This window comes from Dasypus novemcinctus, chromosome 6, assembly GCF_030445035.2.
Source record: "Dasypus novemcinctus isolate mDasNov1 chromosome 6, mDasNov1.1.hap2, whole genome shotgun sequence".
Classification (NCBI taxonomy): domain Eukaryota; kingdom Metazoa; phylum Chordata; class Mammalia; order Cingulata; family Dasypodidae; genus Dasypus; species Dasypus novemcinctus.
Window position 1 is genome coordinate 48941698 of NC_080678.1, and position 24779 is coordinate 48966476.

Sequence of the window (24779 nt, forward strand, 5' to 3'; positions counted from 1 at the left end):
AGGGCTTAGAAAGGAGCTTGGATTTATTCTAATTGTGGTAAAAAACTCATAGAAGAATTTGAGCAGGAAAGGAACATGTTAGTTTTGTGTCGTTGGAAGATCAATTTTTTACATCTGTCCCACTTGAAAGAATTTTGAAAAACTATTATCATCATAGGTTTTGTTGTTAAGTCTAACTTTCATTTTTATACAATTTGCAGAATGGAATTGGAATGATTGCTATGGTTTTAATGGTGATTAAAAACTGGGTCATAATACAACTGAAATGCAGTGGTGAGCTGAGCAAGTACATTTAAAATTGAAGTCACAAACATTTTTCTGTTTTTTTGTTTGAAGAAAATTATAAAGTCAGCAAGCAGTCACAGATGAAAGAACAAATAAAATACATGGGTTTATCTGTTTAGGGTTAAAAATGACCAGCAAGAAGAGAATACAGGGTGGTGGATGGCAATTGATGGAAGAGGAGAATGCCAACAACATTTGCCCCTTCAGCCTGATCTACCTCCTCCACTGCTATCTCTATTTTCACTATTGGGCTCTTTTACAGGGATCTTTCAAAGGTTATCTTCAACTAAAGTGAGGAATGCCTTCTCGATGTTTTTGCTTTTGCACTAATCTCAAAAAATCTAATAACAATGCTTCCTTGCAATCTGTTCTACTTTTCCTTTAGGTACAACTCTTATTGTCCATATCACATTTGTTTCCTTACAATATTCTTTCTGCATCTTCATTGGCATGCTAATCTATGTTTCTAAGACAATTGCTGATGTTTTCAAAACTTTTACCATTGGTGATATAATAGTAGCAGGATACCCATTGCTCCTCTGTAGTAGGAGATTGTGATAGTGTGAAATCGCTGCTGGCCTGCTATAGCCCACATCTGTAATTTGCCTGGACCTTCTTTCCTTGCAATTCAACCGTTTAGATCTTAAAGTCTATTCCTATGGTGGAAATAAAGATGGTATCGAAGGCATCATGCGAAAAACGCAAAAGGACGCCTGTCTTACCCTCTCTGGAGTTCCGGATCAGAAGCAGCTTAGAAAACAGGTCGTAGGTCTTCCGCCCTTGGGAGGAGCGGCTCAGGCTTGCGCTGCAGGTGGTCCCGAGGAAACTCTCCCTTTCACTACAGCCAACTCCTCCCTCACTCAGGCGTTCTCAGACCAGAGGACCGGGAAAGAGTGGGTTAAAGGAGGACTCGGAAGGCGCTGGCAACCTCCAATCGCTCGTCTCCTGTCGAGGAAGCCCCAACAGCGGAGTCTGGTGCCTCCATGGAGTGCGACCGACCGCGGCGCCGCAGCCTCTCCTGGCAGCTCCACCGGTTCCCGGGGGTCGGGCGGAACAAAATGGCCTTGCCTGGCCTCCCAGGGATGCCCCGCCGGGACAGCGATCAAGTTGTGCGGTGCTGTCGAGGGAGCCCGGAGGGCGTGGGAACAGTTCACTCCCGAGCGGGAACTCCGAGCTAGGACGCAGCAATGGCAGGGATGGAGGACCCGAGCCAAGCTCAGCTCCTTAGGCCCAGGAAGCCAAGTCGCCCAGGCCAGGGCCGCCTATTCCCCAGCCTTCTAACAATAGTGTGCTGCTCGCTGCCTGAGCCGCATCGTCGGCTTTTCCTTACAAGATCAGTTGCAAAAATTGATTTCTGGAACGTTGTAAATTTGGACTTTGGTTAAACTGTTGCATTTCTTAAATTACCAAATTGAAGCTAAATATTATGCCTACCACTTTCCTTAAAAACACACACAAATGAACAAGCCTTTCTTTACCAGTGAAAATTTTTATTTATTTTTTCTTTGAACCCAGTATTTCCATTCTACTACCTTTCTTAAAATTTTATCTAATGTACTTGAAAGCCTTTTATTGACACCCTATCATTCTTCTCTACCAAGAAAATGTGGATATAAATTGAAATTTAAGTTTAAAACACTATGGCTCTAAGTGTTAAAAAATTGTTCTAAATTATCATTATAGTCTTAGTATACAATTGATCATGATGGCATAAATATAATAATTTGTTAAATATTAAACATCAAATCTAAAATTATATTGGAAATATATCTGTTAACAGGATGGATGGAGCTGCTGTATTTTACTTTTTAATTAACTCATGTATCTGTATGAATGTTAGCTATTGCTATACTGAGCCTAGGCTCAACATATTCTATTTTTCCTGGTTTTTTTCCTTAAGATTTTATTTATTTCTCTCCTCTCCCTGCCCGCCCCCGTTGTCTGCTCTCTGTGTCCATTCGCTGTGTGTTCTGTGTCCACTTGTATTCTTGTCAGCGGCACCGGGAATCTGTGTCTCATTTTTTGTTGTTGTTGCGTTATCTTGCTGTGTCAGCTCTCCATGTGTGCTGCACCATTCCTGGGCAGGTGCACTTTTTTTGCTCTGGGTGGCTCTCCTTAAGGGGTGCACTGCTTGCACGTGGGGCTCCCCTATGCAGGGGACACTCCTGCATGGCACAGCACTCCTTGCATGCATCAGCACTACGTGTGGGCCAGCTCATCACATGGGTCAGGAGGCCCTGGGTTTGAACCTTGGAACTCCCATGTGGTAGGCGGACGCCCTAACCATTGGGCCAAATCCACTTCCCTATTTTTCCTTTTTATAGATAAAAGTGGTAAACTTTGTTCACACACATACGTAGGTCAAAATGGAAAGAGTTCTATCAGTGCTACTCAATTCTTTGGATCCTTCCATAAGATATGCTAAAAGTCATAGTCATCTATCATCAAAAATTATTTTTAATGATCTCTATACTTACAAATTTAAGTTCTCCTTCAACTTTGTTGAAAGCAATACAAAGGAATCCTTCTGACTTGTAAAAAGATTTGTTTCCAGTAATCACTCATTTATTTTCTAAGTAAGTATTTTAAAATTTCCCTTTGTTTGGAACCCAGAGGTTTTTATATTCTGGGGAAGTAAACCATTGATTGCATGCCTCTCTTTTATAAAGTGGATGAGGGAAGTGGACTTGGCCCAGTGATTCGGGCGTCCGTCTACTACTTGGGAGGACCATAGTTCAAACCCCGGGCCTCCTTGACCCGTGTGGAGCTGGCCCATGCACAGTGTCAATGCCCGCAAGGAGTGCCCTGCCACGCAGGGGTGTCCCCGGCATATGGGAGCCCCACGCGCAAGGAGTGCGCCCCATAAGGAGAGCCGCCCAGCACCACAGAAAGTGCAGCCTGCCTAAGAATGGTGCCACCCACATGGAGAGCTGACACAAGACAACGCAACAAAAAAGAAACATTCCCCTGCTGCTGACAACAACAGAAGCAGACAAAGAAGACACAGCAAATAGACACAGAGAACACAAAACCGGGGCTGGGGGGTGGAGGGGAGAGAAATAAATAAATAAATCTTAAAAAAAAAATAAAGTGGATGAAGGACTGCTGTGAGAATATAGGGGAAGGGAAGAAGGCTTATTTTCAGACTGATGTTTAGGGATGAGTATACAGATGTGCTGAGGATCTGAAAATTATTTTAAACTCTTCAAACCATGACTTTGGTTTGAAGCTACCAAGTAAATTACTTAGGAAACTATTGCATTAATTGAGGAGGGAGATGATGTTGATTTGGATTAAGGGTTATGAGTAGAAGTGGTAAGAAACTGCAAATCCAGAATTTAGAAATCAGGAAGGAAGCCAAAGCTGAAGGTATACATTTTGGATTTAAGAGCAGATAGATGGTATTTAAAGCCATGAGACTGGATGAGAAAATATAGGTGGTTAAAGTAGAGAGAAAAGAAAAGAAGTCTGAAGACTTTGTCCTAGAACCCTGCCACAGTTTAGAGGTCCAGAAGAAAAGATTCAGCAAGGAGACTGAGAAATAGTGGCTTTTACAACTTCCCCTCATTTCCATTCCATCTCCCCAAACCACATTAGAAATGATTACTCCCTAATCTGAGTTACCAGAGCAGTTTGCCATTCTCTAAAAGCATTTTTTTGAATCCAGACCTTCCATATGTAACTGTAAAACCTTCAAGATTAGGAATGATGTTGGGTCATTTTGTATAGTGCTTGATAAATGCTTGTCAAATGCATGCTTGCTAAATCTGACCAAGTCTCTATGTAACTACAATTTACAGGAAATGCAGAAGACAAAGAAATGTGTTAAATGACAGCATAAAGATATACTCAGCAAAATTTAGAATGTTTCAAACACTGTAGAGCAAATAACTTGATTTCTTTAATGAAAGAATTGCAAAATAAAAGAGAGGAAAGAGAAGCTTATGGTTGAAAAGGGACTTAGAATTGATAAGCTGTGAGAAGTCATGTATAAAACTATATGAAAATGCAAAAAAACCCAAGTATACCCTGGGAAGCAGATGTGTTCAGGCGACTGAGCTCCTGCCTATCACATGGGAGGTCCATGGTTCGATTCCCAGTGCCTCCTAAAGAAGACAGCAAACTGACATGATGGGCAAGCATGGCAAGCTGACACAACAAGCTGACACAAGAAAAGACACAAGAAGAAAAACATAGTGAGAGACACAAAAAAGCAGGGAATGGAGGTTCCCAGTGCCTCCTAAAGAAAACAAGCAAGACAGTGAGTGGGATGCTAAGGATGGGTGTGGCAAGCTGACACAACAAGATGATGCAACAAGAAACAAGAAGAAAAAACATAGTGACACAACAAAGCAGGGAACAGAGATGGCTCAAGCAATTAGGCACCTCCTTCTACATCAGAGGTCTTGGGTTCAGTTCTCAGTGCCTCCTAAAGACACAGCATATGAAAGTGTCTGTGGCTCAAGCAGTTGAGCTCCTGTTTACTATGTGGAGGACCTGGGTTCGATCCCTGGCACCTCCTGGTAAAAATAGAAAAAAGATGTCCCAGATCTGTGCAGCACAGCATAGTGAGGCACAGACCCCTGTGCAGTGAAGTGGCACACCAAAAAGACAATGATGCAACCAGATAGGGGAAAAAAAAAAAGGCACAGCAAGTTCAAAAAAAAACAATGAGGGGGTAAGGAGAAATAAATTAATCTTTAAAAAAAACAAAATGAGTAGACTGAAGCCATTCTTGAAGAAGAATCTGGAGCATTTACCCTACCAAATATTAAGAGTTATTATTAGGCTACGGTAATTGACACATTGTGATATTGGCACAAGGGTAGACAAATAGGCCATGGAAAACTGACAGTATTTACTAAAAACGCACATGGGGGAGTGGATGTGGCTCAAGCAGTCGAGCACCCACCTTCCTCATGGGAGGTTCTGGGTTCGGTTCCCAGTGCCTCCTGAAGAAGACACAAACAGCAAGCAAGACAATGAGCAAACAACAAGCAGATAAACCAGCAGGGAGTCGATTTGACTTAAGCAGTTGAGTGCCTGCCTACCACAATAGGAGGTCCCAGGTTGATTCCCAGTGCCCACTAAAGGAAAAACAGAGAGACAACGAGCAGACAATGAGCAAAAACAACAAGCAAATAATAACGAGCAGGGAAGCAGATGTGGCTCAATCAGTTGAGTGCCCACCTACCACAATGGGAGATCCTGGGTTTGGTTTCTGGTACCTACTAAAGAAAACTAACAAAACAGCGAGCTGATGCAATGGGCTTGAGCTGCGGGCTGATGCAATAAGATGAAACGAGATGATGCAATGAGGAGACACGACAAAAAACACAACAAGAGACATAACAAGCAGGGAGCAGATGTGGCTCAAGCAATTTGGTACCTCCCTCCCACATGGGAGGTCCCAGATTTTGTTCCCAGTGCCTCCAAAAAAGAAGACGAGCAGACACAAACAGCCAAAAGCAAGCCCAAACAACAGGGTGCGGGGGAGAAATAAATAAAATCTTCTTAAAAAAACGTGTAGACAACGAGCACAAACAATGAGCAAAAAACAACAAGCAAACAGACAAGGGAGCTATCTTAGGGGGGGAAATGCACATATGTATACCCTATGACCCAGCACCTCCACTTCTAGCTATATACCCAACAGAAATGTGAACATTTATTCACCACAGACAGTAGTCCCAAATTAGAAGCAAACCAAATGTCCCTAAACAGTAAAGTAGAGAAATGAACTGTAGCGTATTCACACAATAGAATATTATTTGGCAATGAAAATGAACAAACATACTCAACAATTCACATAGATTTCACAAACTTGGTAAAAGAAGCAGACACAAAAGAGTATATATTGTATGATCCTATTTATATAACTTGAAAACCAGGCAAAACTAGTCTATAGTGATTGAAGTCAGTAATTACTTTTTGGAGTGGCAGTGACTAAACGGGGGAAGAAGGGGGTCTTTTGGAGTGTGTTTTACATGGGTTTAGTTTGTGAAAATTAATTGAGCTATACACTCATATGTTTACTTTTCTATTTGCAATACTGCAATAAAATCTTCAAAAAATAAAATATGAAACAAGAAAGATATATTAACCAAATGTATTCGGATCTTGCTTGAATCTGGATTTGCTCAAACCAATTATGAAAATGAAACATTTATGAGACAATCAGGAGAGTGGAACAATGGCTAGATATTTGATGATATTAAAGATTTATTGGGAAGCAGATGTGGCTCAAGCAATTGGGTTCCCATCTACCATATGAGAGGTCCAGGGTTCAATTCCCAGGGCCTCCTGGTTAAGGCAAGCTGGCTTACCCAGCGATCTGGCCCTGGTGAAGTGCTGGCCCATGCAGGAGTGCTAGTCCCTGTGGCAAGCTGGGCTGAGCAGAGAGTTGGCACAGCAAGATGACACAACTAAAAGAGACACAGAGGAGATAAAATGCAAGGCAGAGCAGGCCAAGAGCTGAGATGGCACAGGAGATTGAGCACCTCTCTCCCACTCTGGAAGGTTCCAGGATCAGTTCCAGTATTGCCCAAAGAGAAGATAGGCAAACACAGAAGAACAGAATGCACGACAAATGGACACAGAGAGCAGGCAACAAGGGCGAATGGGGAGAAATAAAGAAATCTTTTAAAAATATATATTTATTGTTAATATTTTAGGTATTATTATGGCTTTTTTTCCTAGAGTAGTTATCTTTGAGATAAATAATGAAATGCTAACAGATGAAATAATATGATGCCTAGGATTTGATTCAGAACAATTCAGTGGAGGAGACAGGGTGGGAGTTGGATGAGGGATATAGATAAAACAATATTATCAGTTCAAAGTCTCATCATGAAACAGGATAATGAATGCCTGAGTAGTTCATTATATATCTATTTGCTTTTGTTTATGCTTTAAATTTCCCATAATAAAAGTTTAAACATGTATGTCAGTTTTAAGCACAGTACTATTCTAGAGTGATAAAATATCTAAAAAGCAACTTGCATTCTTAAAAGCATTTATAGATAGTGATTTTTTAAATTATAAATTTGTTCGTTAGAAGTTTTCCTAAATGACTCAGACTTTCTAGCCCTTAAAGGTAATTAGGAGTTGTTCTCTGGACAGTACTTGAAATATTAATATAAAAATCTATAATTCATACTTTCTACAGTTAAGAGTTCTCTTCATTTATCAAGTCAAAAATGTTATGGGCCCAGGCTTTGCTTTAAAGGTTGAGGATACACTAGTGAAAATAGTAACCAGATTTCTATTCTTGTGAAATTTATACTGTAATAGGAGTGATAAATAAGTAAACTAGTATTTATATATAAAATAATTATATACTGTGATTAAAATAATAATAATATGATTGAGGAGGGTTTTACTGCTGTCCAGCCTCACCCAAATAACAGTGTGGTACTTTTCCTCCAACTGCCCCCCTGGCGTGGGGGAAGATGGCAAGGATCTCTCTATCTGTATTAAGGTGCTTATGCATGTCTGGGCTGTTGATGAGGGGAGTGTGCCCATGGACAGTTTAGGTGGGAACTCAGTAAAATCTCAGAGCAGAGGGAGCAGTGTTTGTGCTTTGTAGACAGCTGTCAACTGAGAGCTAGCTCCTGGGCCTGGTGGCTGTCCTTATGGACTAACTCTTCACAAGACTTCCCTGATTCCCACCGACACACTTTTTTTTTTCTACAGCCGCCATCTCCTCCATGGCCATCTTTCCTCCATAAGTCCTTCTCTCCACCCTGTGTCCCAGCCAGAAGACTCTCTCCTAAAGATTGAAATCTTCTGCCTTTCCCTCAGACACAACCTGGCTAAAGGCTATTCTTAGGACCTCACATTTTGATTCTCAATAGCCTAGATTGAAAGTCACAACATTACTGTATTTTCGGGTTTTTTGTTCTTTTGTTTTTGCTTTGCATTCCTGTTCAACCTAACTTGACTTAAAAGCCTACCTCCCAAATCCCCTTTTTGTTCTTCCTAGACTCGGGAATTCAGCCTCCTGCCTTTAACCGAATTGGGAGCCTCTACCTCCTGCCCTGTGTGTCTGGTTGCTGGGACACAATAAAGGATGTCCCTTTATTCTCTTGCATGCTTGCTAGCAGCTGTGAAGGTCTTCAACGCCCTGATTCTTCAGTTTTCTGCCTGGTGGCCTTTATACGTTCAGCAGTGGGAAGACAGTCGATGCCAGGGTTCTTTGCAGTGGCCTTCCCCTTGTCTGTGGGCAGGCCCTAATTCACTGTTGCTTTGGAGTTGGGGTTCCTTTTTTTTTTCCTGTACCCTAAAAAATTAGGACAAATAAACATTTTTACATGAAAAAAAAAAAAAAAAAGGAGAGGAACCAACTCTCTCTCTGTATGGGAGAGACCTGAAGTAAACAAAGAAAAGAATGGAGGGAAGCGAATTTGACTCAACTTATAGAGCATTCACCTACCATATGGGAGGTCCAGGGTTCAAACCCAGGGCCTCCTGACCTGTGGTGAGCTGGCCCACATGCAGTGTTGATGTGCACAAGGAGTGGCGTGCCATGCAGGGGTGTCCCCCGCGTAGGGGAGACCCATGCACAAGGAGTGGGCCCCAAAAGGAGAGCCACCCCATGTGAAAAAACATACCCTGCCCAGGAGTGGCACCGCACACATGGAAAGCTGATGCAGTAAGACAATGCAACAAAAAGAAACACAGATTCCCGGTGCCCCTGACAAGAATGCAAGTGGACACAGAAGAACACACAGCAAATGGACCCAGAGCAAGCAGATAGCAGGGGTGGGGGGAGAGAGAAATAAATTAAAAAAAAAAAGAATGGGGAGTGAAATTTCAACATCACTTTTGCTACATGGATAAAGAAATAAGCGGGGTTCTGTGAGCATTGGGAGGCTAATTCAGATAGGGTGGTTGGGAAAGATTTCTCTGAGAAAGTGACATTTAAGTTGTAGCTTGAAAGATAAGAGGGAGCAACTCATGAGAAGAAGAGAGGGAAAACTCCAGACAGTGGAAACCTCAATCACAAAATTTTGGACAAGAGAGAGACAGGCATGTTCCAGGAACTCAGAGGAGGCCAGGGAACCTCTTTCCCTTTCCCTCCCAATTAATCTTTGTTGTGGAGATTCCACTATTAGAATGCTAAAAATGTTAACAAAAGTCTGGATCTAGGATAACTTATAAATAAGCATTTTTTTGGTTTTTTTTTTTTAAGGGTTTGTGAATCGTTCATTCATTGTGGGCTTTTTCCTCAGCTTATAAGCACATGTAGACAATACTTATTGTTTGTACTCTTTAGAATTCATAAAGACAGTAACAGAACCTAACATGACCCTTGCAACTATGGAAAAAATTGACTGAAGTCAAGTATTTCTCAACTGTTGATTTAAAAATTGCATAGATGGTAAAAGCTTTAAAACAGCAAACAAAACTGGAATATTATGCTACCAATAAAAATGATGTTTATGAAGAATTTTTAAGGTCTTGAAAAAATGCTTAAGCTTTGTTAAATGAAAAATCAGGCCAAGAACTATATATTTATGATCTCAATGATTAAAATGATTTATTATGGAAATAAATAAAAATATTAATAGTAGGTAATTGCTGAGTAGTGGAAATCTAATATCAAACTTAGGAATTCCAGAAAGAAAGAGCAAAGTAAATATTAGAAACGATCAATGAATAATTCAAAAGCTTTTCCTAGAACTGAAAGAAATATTGATAATTTTCCAGACTGAAAGGATTCACTGAGTGCTTAGCACAGTGATGAAACTGGACCTACACCAAGGTTTATCTACAGAATTTCAGCACACTGTGGGGGTTCCAGAGAGAGAGAAAAAAGAGACCACATACAAAGCATCAGGAATCAGAATGGCTTTGGATTCCTCGACCCCAGCAGAAACTAGAAGACAATGTCTTCAAACTTCTTTGGCAAATATACACTTGCCCTAATAGTGGTACAAAAACAGCAAAATTCCCAGTCTTTAGGAGCTATTTACATTTGCACAATAGGCATCTCAGAAGCAACCTATATGAATCAAAATTTGTAGGGTTCTCCCCAAATGTTTTTCTCTGTGTGAAACCCCTAGACCTTTCCACATCCCAGAGTGTGAGTTTGTGGAGGATCTGCAAAACTAAAGTTTGAAGTTTCCAGGTGAAAAAGAGGCTCAGAGTCTTGTTTAATATAAATAATATAAATAAAATAATGTAGCATTTCTTACACTCCCGAATTTGTGGTTGCAAATTCATAATTGCTATAATAGATATTAGCGTAAATTTTTCACTGTGGTAAAAAAACCCAAACATGTAACATGCCATTTAAACCATTATAAAGTGTAAAATTCAATGGCATCAAGCATGTTATGCAAACATCTCGAAAACTTATTTTCTTTCTCCCTTCCTTCCTTCCTTTTTTTCTTTTTTTTGAAAAGGTTACTCTTTATTTATGACAAATATTCCACATCCATGGCTCTTGTCAGAAGCTCTTTGAGACAATGCCGTCAGCTTTGGCCAGTAGGATAATGCAGTCATCTGATTCACCCATCCTACAAATGGCCCCACAGATGGCATAGGTTTTAAACTGGCCATTGAACCTACCTGTGACCGGTACACCTCAGCCACATTCATCTGGATGGATGTGTAGTCTTTGGCGCTGATAATGCAGTTGCTGGCAGAGCACTTCCATGGCACGTAGAGGTCCACAAACTCGCCGGCGTGGTTCTACATGTTGAGGCCGCACCTGGTGCCACCACAACAAGTGTGAGAGAGAAAAGCTTTTTTTTCTTTTTTGATTACAGCATTTTCATTCCTAGTGACTATGAAATGGTCTCTCATTGTGGTTTCGATATTTGCATTTCCCTACACACTAATGATGTTAAGCATCTTTCATGTGCTACTGACTATTTGTATAACTTCTATGTCAATTTGCATATCTAAATGTTCAGGTCTTTTGCCCATTTTAAATTGGGTTATTTGTCTTTTTGTTGTTAAGTTGTAAGAGTTCTTTATATATTTGGGGTACCAGACTCATATCAGGTATAAAATTTGCAAATATTTTCTCACATTACGTTGGTGATCTTTTCATTTTCTTGATACTACCCTTCAGTGCACAAAAGATTGTCTGTTTTTTCTTTTAGGAGGCACTAGGAACTGAACCCAGAACCTCCCTTGTGGGAAGTGGGTGCTCAACTGCTGGAGTCATATTCACTTATCCTCTTTCGCATCTCTTGTAGTGCTGGTCTAGTGGTGACAAACTCCTTTAGCATTTGTTTATCTGGAAATGTCTTAATCTCACCCTCATTTTTGAAAGACAATTTTTCTACATGTAGAATTCTTGGTTGACAATATTTTTGCTTTCAGCACTTTACATATGTCATCCCTTTGCCTCCATGATCTCTGATGATAAATCAGCACTTAATCTTATTGAGACTCCCTTGTATATGACACATTGCTCTCTCTTGCAGCTCTCAGAATTTTCTTTTTCTCTTTTTTTAAGATTTATTTTATTATTTATTTCTCTCCCCTTCCTCCCCTCCCCCCCCCCCCATTTTCTGCTCTCTGTTTTCCATTTGCTGTGTGCTCTTCTGTCTGCTTGCATTCTTGGTGCAATCTGTGTCTCTTTTTGTTGTGTCATCTTGCTGTGTCAGCATTCCGTGTGTGTGGCACCACTCATGGGTGGGCTGCACTTTTTTTTGCACAGGATGGCTCAATGCAGGGTGTACTTCTTGAGTATGGGGCTCCCCTACACAGGGGACACCCCTGCGTGGCATGGCACTCCTTGTATGCCCCAGTGCCGCGCATGGGCCCGCTCACCATATGGGTCAGGAGGCCCTGGGTTTGAACCCTGGACCTCCCATACGGTAGGCAGGTGCTCTATCAGTTGAACCATATCCACTTCCCTCAAAATTTTCTATTTATCTTCAGCATTAGACAGTCTGATTATAATATGCCAGTGTGGGTCAATTTTGGGTTATCCTTTTTGGAGCTCACAGATCATCTTTTTTTTAGAGATTTATTTTTTATTTATTTCTCCCCCACCCCCCCCAGTTGTCTGCTCTCTGTGTCCATTCACTGTATGTTCTTCTGTGACTGCTTCTATCCTTATCAGTGGCACCGGAATCTGTGTTTCTTTTTTTTTTTAATTTTTTATTTCTCTCCCCTTCCCCCTCCGCCCCAATTGTCTGTTCTCTGTGTCTATTTGCTGCGTGTTCTTTTGTCTGCTTCTGTTGTTGTCAGCAGCATGGGAATCTGTGTTTCTTTTTGTTGCATCATCTTGTTGCGGTCAGCTCTCCGTGTGTGTGGCACCATACCTGAGCAGGCTGTGCTTTCTTTCCCGCTGGGCAGCTCTCCTTATGGGGTGCACTCCTTGCGTGTGGGGCTCCCCTATGCAGGGACACCCCTACATGGCATGGCACTCCTTGCACGCATCAGCACTGTGCATGGGCCAGCTCCACACAGGTCAAGGAGGCCCGGGGTTTGAACTGTGGACCTCCCATATGGTAGGTGGACGCCCTATCCATTGGGCCAAGTCCACTTCCCTCACAGATCATCTTTGATGTATTTTCGTGTCTTTTCTTAAATTTAGGGAGTTTTCAGCTATTATTTCTTTGAATATCCTCTGTCCTTTTCCCTTTTTTCTCCTCCTTCTGGTAATCTCACAATGTGTATATTGATATGCTTAATGGTGTCCAACAGGTTACTCAGGTTCTGTTCACTTTATTCTTTGTTCTTTCTACAGCTCAGACTGAATGATTTCCACTGTCTTATTTTCAAGTTCTCTGATTCTTTCTTCTGCCGGCTGCAATAGAATATTGAATCCCTCCAGGGAATTTTTTTTTTTTTTTTTTTTTACTGCTTCAGAACCTCCAGGGAATTTTAAATTTCTATTTGGGTCTTCACCTCTGTTTGCTTCTTTTCATAATTTCTTTCTCTCTATTGGTATTCTATTTGTGTTCCTCTTTTGTATTCCTGATTTCCTTTAGTTCTGTGTCCATGTTTTCCTTTAGTTCTTTGAGCTTATTTATTTTTTTCAGATTTATTTTTTATTTATTTCTCTCCCCTCCCCACCCCAGTTGCTCTGTATGTCCATTCACTATTTATTCTTCTATGTCCACTTGTATTGTCAGCAGCGCCATGAATCTGTGTCTCTTTTTGTTGCATTACCTTGCTGCGTCAACCCTCCGTGTGTGCATTGCCACTCCTGGGCAGGCTGCACTTTTTTCGCACAGGGCAGCTCTCCTTACAGGGCACACTTTTTGCACATGGGGCTCTCCTATGCGGGGGACACCCCTGTGTGGCATGGCACTCCTTGTGTGCATCAGCACTGCGCATGAGCCAGCTCACCACGCAGGTCAGGAGGCCCTGGGTTTGAACACTGGACCTCCCGTGTGGTAGGTGGATGCTCTATCAGTTGAGCCAAATCCGCTTCTCCTTACTACTCCTAATTAGCCTCTTCCTTAATTAAGCGTTTACCCTGTTATGCAGTCTTTTTAACTGTTTTCTGGACCTTTGAGAAAGATGTTTATGCCAGTTCTCGGTGGTTGTTCAAAGCTTCTGTGGGGGAACTGAGCTCTGAAGCATCTCACTCCACCTTATTGATCCCACATTAAGATATTTAAAGTTATTTGTGGAACAAATATCGAGTACTTTAATCAGTGAAAGAGTTTTTCAAAGTTCAGTTGTTTTTTGAAGTGATTAAATTTTAGTGATTTTCTTTTATTAGTATTAATAATGGAATCATGAAAATGCTGTAATGGTGGTTGAATCAATGAATGCAGAACTATGTGATGGTACCAAATGCCATTGATTGTACACTTTGAATGGATCGTATGCTTTGATAATATGTATCAATAAAACTGATTAAAAAAATGTTTAGTGGAAAATCACTATCTCCTACTGGAGCCAATTTTATGATTCCCCACAAGTATTTAAATCATGTTACACAAACCCTGACAACTATACAAATATTAGGGAATCATTTACTAATGGAGAGAAATTGGCTCTGTAATAAAATCATTGACAGGTACAGAATCCAGAATGGTGGCATATGCAAAATGAAATATTCTATTAATAATTTTGACAGAGCACAGAGTATATTTACATTTAGTTTTGAGACCTTGCTAAATCAGCTTACCAAAGCTTTTTCAATCCACCAGAATACTATAAATTCAGGTTTCCTATCAATATAGACTAAGACATTTAACAACACAGCATCAGAATAAAGTATTTATATGATGTCACCTCTGTGATAGGCTGACTAATGGACCTCCATAGGATCCATATCTAATCCCTGGAACCTATGAATATTATATTATATGGTAAAATAGGATTGTACAGAGGTGTGATTAAGTTACAGATATTGACATGGGCAGATTATCTAGAATTCCCCAGATGAGCCCTACATGCAAACACATATATGCTTATAAATGGGAGAAAGAGTGATGTTTGATACGAGAGGAGAAAGCAATGGAGGAGGGAGAGGCTGGAGTGGTGTGACCACAAGCCAAGGCATAACCCAGTCAACAGAAGCTGGAAGAGGCAAGGAACGGATTCTCCCCTAGAGCTCCCAGAAGGAGCATGGCCCTGTTGACACCTTGATCCCAGCCCACTGTAACTGTTTCAGACTTTTGGCTTCCAAAATTGTGAGAGAATAATTTCTATGGTTTAAGTCACTAAGTTTGTTTGTTTTTTAAATATATATTTTTATTAGAGAGGTTGTGAACTTATGAAACAGTCATGCACATGTGTGGAATTCCAATACAACATCCCTCTACCAACATACCACATTGTTGTGGAACATTTGTTACGGATTATTAAATAAAATCATCGGACTATTTTTTTTTTAAAGATTTATTTATTTATTTAATTTCCCCCCCTCCCCTGGTTGTCTGTTCTTGGTGTCTATTTGCTGCGTCTTGTTTCTTTGTCCGCTTCTGTTGTCGTCAGTGGCAGGGGAAGTGTGGGCGGCGCCATTCCTGGGCAGGCTGCTCTTTCTTTTCACGCTGGGCAGCTTTCCTCACGGGCGCACTGCTTGCGCGTGGGGCTCCCGCACGCGGGGGACACCCCTGCGTGGCACAGCACTCCTTGCGTGCATCAGCACTGCACATGGCCAGCTCCACACGGGTCAAGAAGGCCCGGGGTTTGAACCGCGGACCTCCCATATGGTAGACGGACGCCCTAACCACTGGGCCAAAGTCCGTTTCCCAAATCATCGGACTATTACCACTATGATTTATAGTGTACATTTGGTATATTTTTTTCCATACCCTCCTATTATTAACACAGTATGTCTTTAGCACTGATGCAAGAATATTACAGTATTGCTGTTGACTATAGTCCATAGGTTTCATTAACTGTATTTTCCCCATGCTTCTCCACATTATTAACACCTGACAATAGTAATGTACATTTGTTCTAGTTCATAGGACATTCTTGTTTGTACTATTAACCACAATTCTCATCCACTTCTGGGTTCACTATGTTATTCAGTCCCTAGATTATTCTCTTTCAATTGGTTTTTACATCCCTAGACTACCCTTTGCAGCCACAATCCCATTTATAAATCAGCTGCTACTCACTATAATGCACTCTAACCATTTCCACACTTATACAGTCAAGTTAATTAAAACTTCTACATACAGTAAGCATCAGTACACCTTCTCAGCCATCCTCTTCTCTCCTAATAACTTATACTCTAGGTTTTAACATCATATATTTATACTTTTTTTTTAAGATTTATTTTTATTTACTTATTTCTCCCCACCCCTTTGTTGTTTTGCATTTGCTGTATCTGTTTGCAGTATGCTGGTCTTCTATTTAGGAGGCACCGGGAACTGAACCCAGGATCTCCCATATGGGAAGGAGATGCCTAATTACTTGAGTCACCTCCACTTCCCTCTATGTTGAGTCTCTCATGTTTTCCTCCTTGTGTCTCTTGTTGTGCCATCTTGTTGCATCAGCTTGCTGTCTTGCTTGTCTTTTTTAGGAGGCACTGGGAACTGAGCATGGGACCTCCCATGTGGTAGGCAGGAGCTCAATCGTTTGAGCCACATCTTCCTCCCTTTAGCATTTTTTTAAAAAAGATGTATTCATTTCTCCCTACCCCCTCATTGTTTTGCACTTGTTGTGTCTGGTCATTGGGTGTTCATCTTTTTTTTTTTTTAGAAGGCACCAGGAACCGAACCCAGGACCTCCCATGTGGGAGGGAGGTGCCTAATTGCTTGAGCCATCTCTGCTCCCTCATGCATTTATTCTTTGTATTTAGTTCATATTAGTGAGGCTAGGCAATATTTGTCTTTTTGTGTCAGACTTATTTCACACAACATAATGTCTTCAAGGTTTATCCATGTTATCATATGTGTCCCAATTTTGGGAAGCCATTGTAGCTTAATGTTTGAGCACCAGCTTGCCACATACAAGGTCCCAGATTCAATCCCCAGCCCTGGTACCTACAAAAACAAACACAAAATAAAACAACAAAATAAACCTATTTCAATTCCTTTTTACAGCAGCATAGTATTCCATTTTATGTATATAACACATTTTGTTTATCTATTCATTGGTTGATGGATGCTTGGGTTGTTTCCATCTCTTGGCAATCATGAATAATGTTGCTATGAACATCAGTGTGCAAATGTCTGTTTGCATTTCTGTTTTCAGTTCTTCTGGATATATTCCTAGCAGAGGAATTTGTGGGTCATATGGCAGTTCTATATTTAGCTTCCTGAGAAACCATCAAAACTGTCTTCCACAGAGGCTGCACCATTTTACAATGCCACCAACAATGAAGGAGTGTTCCTATTTGTCCACATGCTCTCCAGGACTTATGTTTTGTTTTTTAAAATAAGGGCCATTCTCTGAGTTATGAGATGATATCTCATTGTCGTTTTCATTAGCATTTCCCTAATAACTAGTGATGTCGGACATTTTTTCATGTGCTTTTTGTTAAGCCACCAAGTTTGTGGTAATTATATCAATCATTGGAAACTAATACATTCCCTCATCCCTCCCCTAAACAACAAAATAGTATGGAAAAGATTTAGAATCTGGAACTGTACATATAATCTCAATCAAGTGTCAGATTAGAATAAAAACATTTTCAGACAAGTAAGTTCTCAAAAAATTTTTTTTCCTCTACACATGCTCTCAGGAAGCTTTTCCTAAAAAAGAGAGTAAGCCAAGAAAGATAGACCAAAATGAGATCCAGAAAACATGAGATCCAGTCCAGAAGATAGGCAAATCTGGGCTCAAAATGAAGGGATTTTCTAGATTGCCAGCCATACTCCAGCCTAGAGAGCAAGCACTACAATTAGAAAAAGCTTGAAACTGATAGATTCCTGATGTAATTAAATTAGTGGAAACCTTTACTGAGAGGATGCTGTAGGAAGAATTAGATAAAGGACAATGAAAACTAAGAAAATAGAACAATTAATTTAAGAATAGACAAAAAATATCACACACAAAAAATCTCACTGAAGTGTTCCCCTATAAATAGGCATAATAATGTAAATTCTGGTTTTTTATTTAACCAAAAATTGTAATATTAGGTGTATGGGGAAGGGGTAACAGACAGAATGGTAAATTCTGAGAACTAAATGGTTATTTGCCATAAGAGGAAGTCAATAAATAATGTCTAAAATTGATTAATCAAAAGGTAACAGTATACACAAATTCTCTACAAAAATGGAAATGTGCCAATGCTAGAAAAAATAGCTAACAGGTTGAAAGTGGTTGATTTTGGGGAGGAGGGACAGGGCAGGGAAACCCATTCTTCTTTTTATATATATATATATATATGTTAGAAGTATTTTAGAACTGTTTAACTTATAATGATGTCCACGTTTTACTTTAAATTTTAAAACCAATTAAAATTGATCTATACAACACTCCTCATGTACTCTATTAAAAGAGAAATGCCGGACCTAACTCATGGGTAGTGATGTTGCATAGGTAGAATTCAGGTTAACTATTCTTAGAGAATTAAAAGTCATTTCCAGTCTTGGGCAGACTTTTAAGAGAGATTTTATTAGCCTGTGCAATTTGAGCTCTAGAGGGGCAGTGTAAAATAACATTTCAGAACTGTCTGCTTAGTTTAACAAAACTTTTATAAATGTCCATAAGACCCTAGCTGTCACTGTTAGACTAAAATCTTGAGGGCAAGGACTAGAATTCGATCTGTGTCTTCACTGTATGGTCCCTAGTAAGCACTCAAGAAAGCAACAAAGAAAGTGAATGCATTTGTATAGTTAGTGGGGGAGACAGTAGTTGGCATTTCTACTTCACTGTTGTTTACTAGCTGTATGAGTACAGATAATATACTTAATCTGAGTTACTTCACTGTTATTTATTAGCTGTATGACTACAGATAATAAATCTCACTTTCCCTGTTTATTGACAAAATACTGAGAAATAATATAGTTCCTATTTCATAATAGTTCTGAAGAGCCCCCCCCCCCACCAGACACTTATACATATTATTATTTTAGGAGGCACAGAAATTGAACCCTGGACCTCATACATGGGAAGCACTCAACCACTGAGCTACGATGGCTACCCTTCATCTTATTATTTTTTATCCTTATGGTAATAGTGATTATTTATTATCTCCATTTTAACAGAGAAGGAAAACAAGACTGAGAGAGGTTCAGTTACATCTCTAGGGTATTCAATATGCACTTACTGAGGAACTACTTAGCATAAAGCTCTATTTTAAACACAGGAAAAACAGTGAATAAGATAGATATGTTCCCTGATGAAACTTATATTCTAGCTGGGGGGACAAAAAACATGCAGACAATATAATTACAGATTGTAGTAAGTATTAGTAAGAACTAAACAGGATCCTGAAATAGAAAATTATAGGAAGGTCCTTTTTTAAAGGGAAAGTCCAACTCAGCTGAAGAATGAAAGTGCAAATGCAGTACAAAGTGTCAAAGGCAAAGAGTTCCAGGTAAAGGGAACAGGTGCACAAAGGCCTGGCTGCAAGAAAGAACTTAGAAGCTCTGATCATAGCCGTGAACTATGTGAAAAGTGGCTGGAGTTGATGTTGTAGGAAAGGGCCAGATCATGAGGGCCCTGTAAGGCATGGTAAAGCGTTTTGATTTTATTTCAAGCATGAGATACCATTGTTAAGGTTGTAAGCAAACGAGGGACACGGTCTGAATCTTTTTTTTTTTCTCTTTCTTTCTAACATTCTTTTTCCTTGCTGGGGGAATGCAATGGGGAGAGGCAATAATAGTATAAATAGGGAAATCTGTTAAGGAGGGTGACGACAGTGGTTTGGGAAGAAATGAAGGGGTCTTTGACGGGAGAAGCGACAGATGAGAACTATTTCCGAGATAAAACTAACAGGACTACATTGAGAGTGTGTATTGGGAATACGAAGGATTAATGGGTGCTGGTTCGTGCCATGTGTCCAAATGAGAAAAACTAAGATGAAAGTAAGGGGAATAAAGAATTGTTTTGGGTATGCTCAGTTTGAGATGCCCGTGCGCCATCTGAGGTATCAGATGCAGATATTTCCCGAGGGGGAATGGGGGGAAGTTTTTTTTGGGGGGGTGGGGTGGGGAGTAGGGGTTTAGTAAATAAAGGAACACAGAGGAGGAACCAATAATTTCCATTCTATCAAGTTGTTGCTTTTTTAAAGAAACTAAAACATTTAAGTTTCTGTGGACCAGAAGCGTAGCTGCAGGAGCCGTCTAAGCGGCTTCTGGCTCAAAATTTCGTGGGCCCAAACCCCCACCTAAAGTAGCTGGATCACCCCAAGTATCGCCGACATCCAAACCGCATCCAGCAAAGTCGGAGGCCACAAACAGTAGGCCAGCCCGGCCAGGGCTGCCTGCTGGGATTTGCAGGCCGATGGCGGACGGGTGGTTTGCGCAGCCTCCTCGGCTCGCCGGCTGAATGCTGCGCCTTGTAATTGGACAGAAGCGCTCCCGAGATTCCGTCATTGGCAGAGCGGTTGTTACAAAATGCTTTTCAGATCTTGCCTTCTTCCCTGGACTGGAGTAGTGATGATGATTTTTCATCAGAGTTCTTGAAGTGACATAAAAGGCCTATTTCATTAAGATTTGTGCCCGTGTCATTTCTTAACATCTGAATACTTTCCTGGACGTTATCTCCTGAACTTGCTTTGGACCACCAAACGGTGTTTGAGTCCCCCTCCACTGTGCTTCCACAGCACACTTTTACAATTCTCTAATAATTATAATCATAGTCACCCTTTCCTAAGCGCTTTACATGCACTAGTTTATTAATTCTCACCACAACCGTCTGAGACCGTTACTGCTATTTCCATTTTGCAGTGAGGAAAGATTGGTTTAGAGACGTTATGTAATTTGAGCAAGGTCACCAGGTGGAAAGTGAAGGAGCGAGAATTTGACATAGCACTTTGAATCTCACTCCGAACGCAGTGCTGAACCTTTACTCTCTTTACGTTTACCTTTCCTTCACGGAACTACCGGTTCTGGGAGAGCCGAGACAGACCCAAATCTTACTTTTCCCGTAGGCCACGCCCCGGAGGCGGGTCACGCGAGGACGCAGAGTCCCATGGTGCCTTGCACCCCCGCGCCGCGATTGGCCCGGCGACTCGGCTCCTTTTTCAAATTGAGGCGCGTAGTCGTTGCTTGAGTTTTCGGACTTCGGGAGGCGAGATTGGCTCTGGCTGATCCCGGGCAGCAGCCCTGGTCTGTCAGAGTCCCGGGTGGAGAGCGGAGGCGCCGAGCCTCGTAGGTCAGTTCTCTCGGTTGCACCAGGACCCCGGCGGGGAGGTGGGCGCCCCCGCGCCTTCAGCCTAATCCCTGTGCACTTCGCAGCGCCGGAGCCTAAGGTCGGGCCTGGATTTTTCGGCGCGGAAAGCCATGGCGTCTCAGCCGAATTCCTCTGCGAAGAAGAAAGAGGAGAAAGGGAAGAACATTCAGGTGGTGGTGAGATGCAGGTAGGGCAAGACTGGCAGGATTCGCCGCGACTGGGCTTTGCTCTTAGGCTCCCTGTTGGGCAATCCGGGGAAAGGGATTTTGTTTGCATTCACTAAGGGTAGGAAACCTCCCTCAGTTTTAAGGTTCCCCGTGTTCTGTTTCATGAAAACGACACCAGGTTGCTGATAGGAGTAAATTAGTGTCTCCCCTCCTCCCCCCAGGATAAAGTAGGGTGCTTGTTATATTTAAACTGCTACTCCGAAGGCGAATTTGATCACCGTTCTTTAGTGAAAAGTGCATTTTTATTTACTAACTAATACCGATAAAGATTTAGGTTCCACTTTTGTTACTCCGTGAAGTTTGTTGGTTTGGAGATAAGACTGCATACCTACTTTGCAGATGTTTTAACACTTACATTGGGATTTTCATCATCTCCATCACCTATAAAAACGTAATCATCTGTTACCTTTAACAGTTCTAGACAGTGTATTCATCCCTGTAAACGTTCTTGTATTTAAACTTTAAATTTTTAAGTTATAAAGTGTGTTTATGGTTTTAAAAGATCAAAGAGACAGCTTAAAAACAGTATAGGTATCTGATTGAACTGCTGCAGTTTGGTCCTTCCGTTCATCTGCGGTTTGTTCATATACTTTTTCCTGGTGAGCCAGTAGGTGGGTGGGGCGGTGTTTAACTCTCCCCATACTGGTTTCAAATAACTTCTCAATTTTAAAATGAGAAGGTAAAGGAAGGATGCACCTGTATAAACTACTGCTTAATTAGATATTGATTTATTAAAATTTATTAAAATTTCCTGGGCAGTTTGCTGTTATTTGTTTTAAAATCTATATGAATAATTATCTGCAACTTTTCTGGAAATCTAAAACGTCTAATAAAAGGTTATTAAAAAGAACTATATTAACAAACTTTCCTAGGTTATTGCTTATGCAGCTCTGGTGACTTAAACTGTAGATTTCAAAGGTGCTAGCTACATGTCTAAACTAGGTGCCAAAGAGGATATTTGGTGATAACCTTAAGTCTAGCCAATTTACACTGACAGCTGCACTCCACGACTGCTGTTAAGTAGTTACTTGTTTTGAGGATTTTTTTTCCCCACAGCATGTTACAAATACAAATTTTAAGATTATTGAGGTTGTTTAAAAAGCTAGACAATATTTTTCTTTTTATATAATTTCCTAATTTGAATTCTTATTTTATTATTAAAAAATATCTCAGACCTATAAAAACTTGTAAAGAACAATGTAACAAATATCTGTATACCCTCTGCCCAGGTTAAGAAACAAAACAATCATTACTCTAGAGCCCCATGTGTACTACTCCTCAGCACCTCTTTTTTCACATAGAGTTAACCCTTAACAATTACACTTGGTGTATATCATCCCCATGCATTTCAAGCCTTACCTTAGAAGATATTTCTTTTACTCTATCACCAATGAAATGTGGTTAGGCATTGTCTAGTATTTACAAGGAGTTTAGTGTAGAGATTTTTTTTCTTTTCAGGTAGTATTCTTTCAAATAGCCTTTTGAGTGTACATATGTCAAGCATTAGTTTATAAAGGACTTATGAATGATAAGGCCCTCATGGGTGGGTAAACTTTTTAGTAAAGGACCCAGATAGTAAACTGTAGGCTTTGCTCGCACAAACCATCTCTGTCACATATTCTTCTGCCCTTTTTTTTTTTTTAACTTTTTTTTCCCCCAGATTTATTTATTTATTTCTCCCACCCCCTCCTTGTCTGCACTCACCATGTCGTTTATCTTCCCTGGAGGTACCTGGAACCTAACCCGGGACCTCTCATGTGGGAGGGGAGGCACTTAATTGCTTGAGCCACCTCTGTTCCCCACTTTGTTATATCTCTCATGTTTTTCTTCTTGTGCTTCTTGTTGCATCATCATGTTTTGTCAGCTTGACACACCTGCTGGTCGAGTTAGCTCGCTGTCTTGCTCATCTTTAGGAGGCACTGGAAATCTCTGTTCCCTGCTTTTGTTGTGTCTTTCATTATGTTTTTTCTTTTTGTGTCTCTTGTTGTGTTATCTTGTTGTGTCAGCTTGCCACATCTGCTTGTTGTGCCAGCTCACTGTCTTCTCCACGAGGCATCAGGAATCAAACCAGGGACCTCCCATGTGGTAGGTGGGAGCTCAATTGCTTGACCCACATCTGCTTCCCAACAAAGTGATTCTTCTTCTTACTGTTTTAAAGGGACTTTTATTTTTAAAAAAAAAAAAAAAGATTTATTTTTTATTTATTTCTCTCCCCTTCCCTCCCCCCCCTCCATCTGTCTGTTCTCTGTGTCCATTCACTGTGTGTTCTTCTGTGTCTGCTGCTATTCTTGTCAGCTGCACCGGGAATCTGTGTCTCTTTTTGTTGAGTCATCGTTCTGCGTAAGCTCTCCATGTGTGCAGCACCACTACTGGGCAGGCTAAACTTTCTTTCACACTGGGCGGCTCTCCTTATGGGGCGCACTCCTTGCACTTGGGACTTCCCTATGCGGGGGACACCCCCCCCCCCCCCCCCCGCTCCTTGTACGCATCAGCACTGTGTGTGGGCCAGCTCCACATGGGTCAAGGAGATGCTGGATTTGAACCGTGGACCTCCCATGTGGTAGGCGGACACTACCTGTTGAACCAGATCTGCTTCCTGTACTTCTTATTTTTTGCTAGTAGGGTAAGAACCTGATCTGGTCCACAGGCTTAAGTTTACAGACCTCTATATCATCTAGCAACTGGCTATCTTTCTGATCCCCTGCCAATCCTTCCACCCCAACACATATTGTTTCTTTCTGTCTTTCCTTTGTCCATCTACCATGCTTCTCTCTCAGGGCTTTGCACCTTTCGTTCTCTCTCCATGGAAAGCTTTTCTGTCAAAATATCTATATGGCTGACTCTCTCGTTTTTGTTTTAGAGTCTGCTTCTTATCACCTTATCAGAGAAGCCTTCCTTGATCACCCTAAAATTTCATTCATCTATCTTTCCTTATCATCACTTGCTACCGCCAATCTGCTTTTTCTTTTCTAATTTATCACCACCTAATATATTTACTTGTTCATCATTTTATCCTGCTCTCCCCTCAAAACTAGGATGAAAACTCCCTGAAGACAGAAACTTGATTTTGTTTACTGCTGTATCCTCAGTGTCTAGAACAGTTCCTATCACATAATAGGGACTTGATGAATATTTGTTGAATGGATGAATTTAGCACTTCTCCACAAGACAGGACTTTTGTTGTTGTTGTTGTTGTTGTTTTTTTTTCAGCTAGAACTTTTTTTTTTTTAATTGACTTTGTAATAATATTACATTAAAAATATATATGTGAGGTCCCATTCAACCCCACCCCCCCACCCCCCCTCTCCCCCCCCCCCAACAACACTCGTTCCCATCATCGTGACACATCCATTGGATTTGGTAAGTACATCTTTGGGCACCTCTGCACCTCATAGACAATGGTTCACATCATGGCCCATACTCTCCTCCATTCCATCCAGTGGGCCCTGTGAGGATTTACAATGTTCGGTGATTACCTCTGAAGCACCATCCAGGGCAGCTCCATGTCCCAAAGACGCCTCCACCTCTCATCTCTTCCTGCCT

The 24779-nt window shown here is 41.0% G+C and overlaps 1 protein-coding gene and 1 pseudogene across 2 annotated transcripts in view; one reads left to right on the plus strand and one right to left on the minus strand.

Moving 5' to 3' along the window:
• Positions 1 to 392: 392 nt before the first annotated feature.
• LOC139439081 (uncharacterized) lies at positions 393 to 21121 on the minus strand (annotated as a pseudogene).
• KIF11 (kinesin family member 11) overlaps positions 20863 to 24779 on the plus strand; it is a 75329-nt gene continuing 71412 nt past the window's right edge. The window contains exons 1-2 of one of the 2 annotated variants that reach the window (XM_058298779.2): positions 20897 to 20991; positions 21075 to 21196. In XM_058298779.2, coding sequence (XP_058154762.1) covers positions 21120 to 21196 — 77 coding nt within the window. In that variant the 5' untranslated portion in view covers positions 20897 to 20991; positions 21075 to 21119. Of the gene's footprint in view, positions 21197 to 24779 lie in introns of both variants that reach the window. The other variant, XM_071215776.1, reaches the window with a different exon arrangement.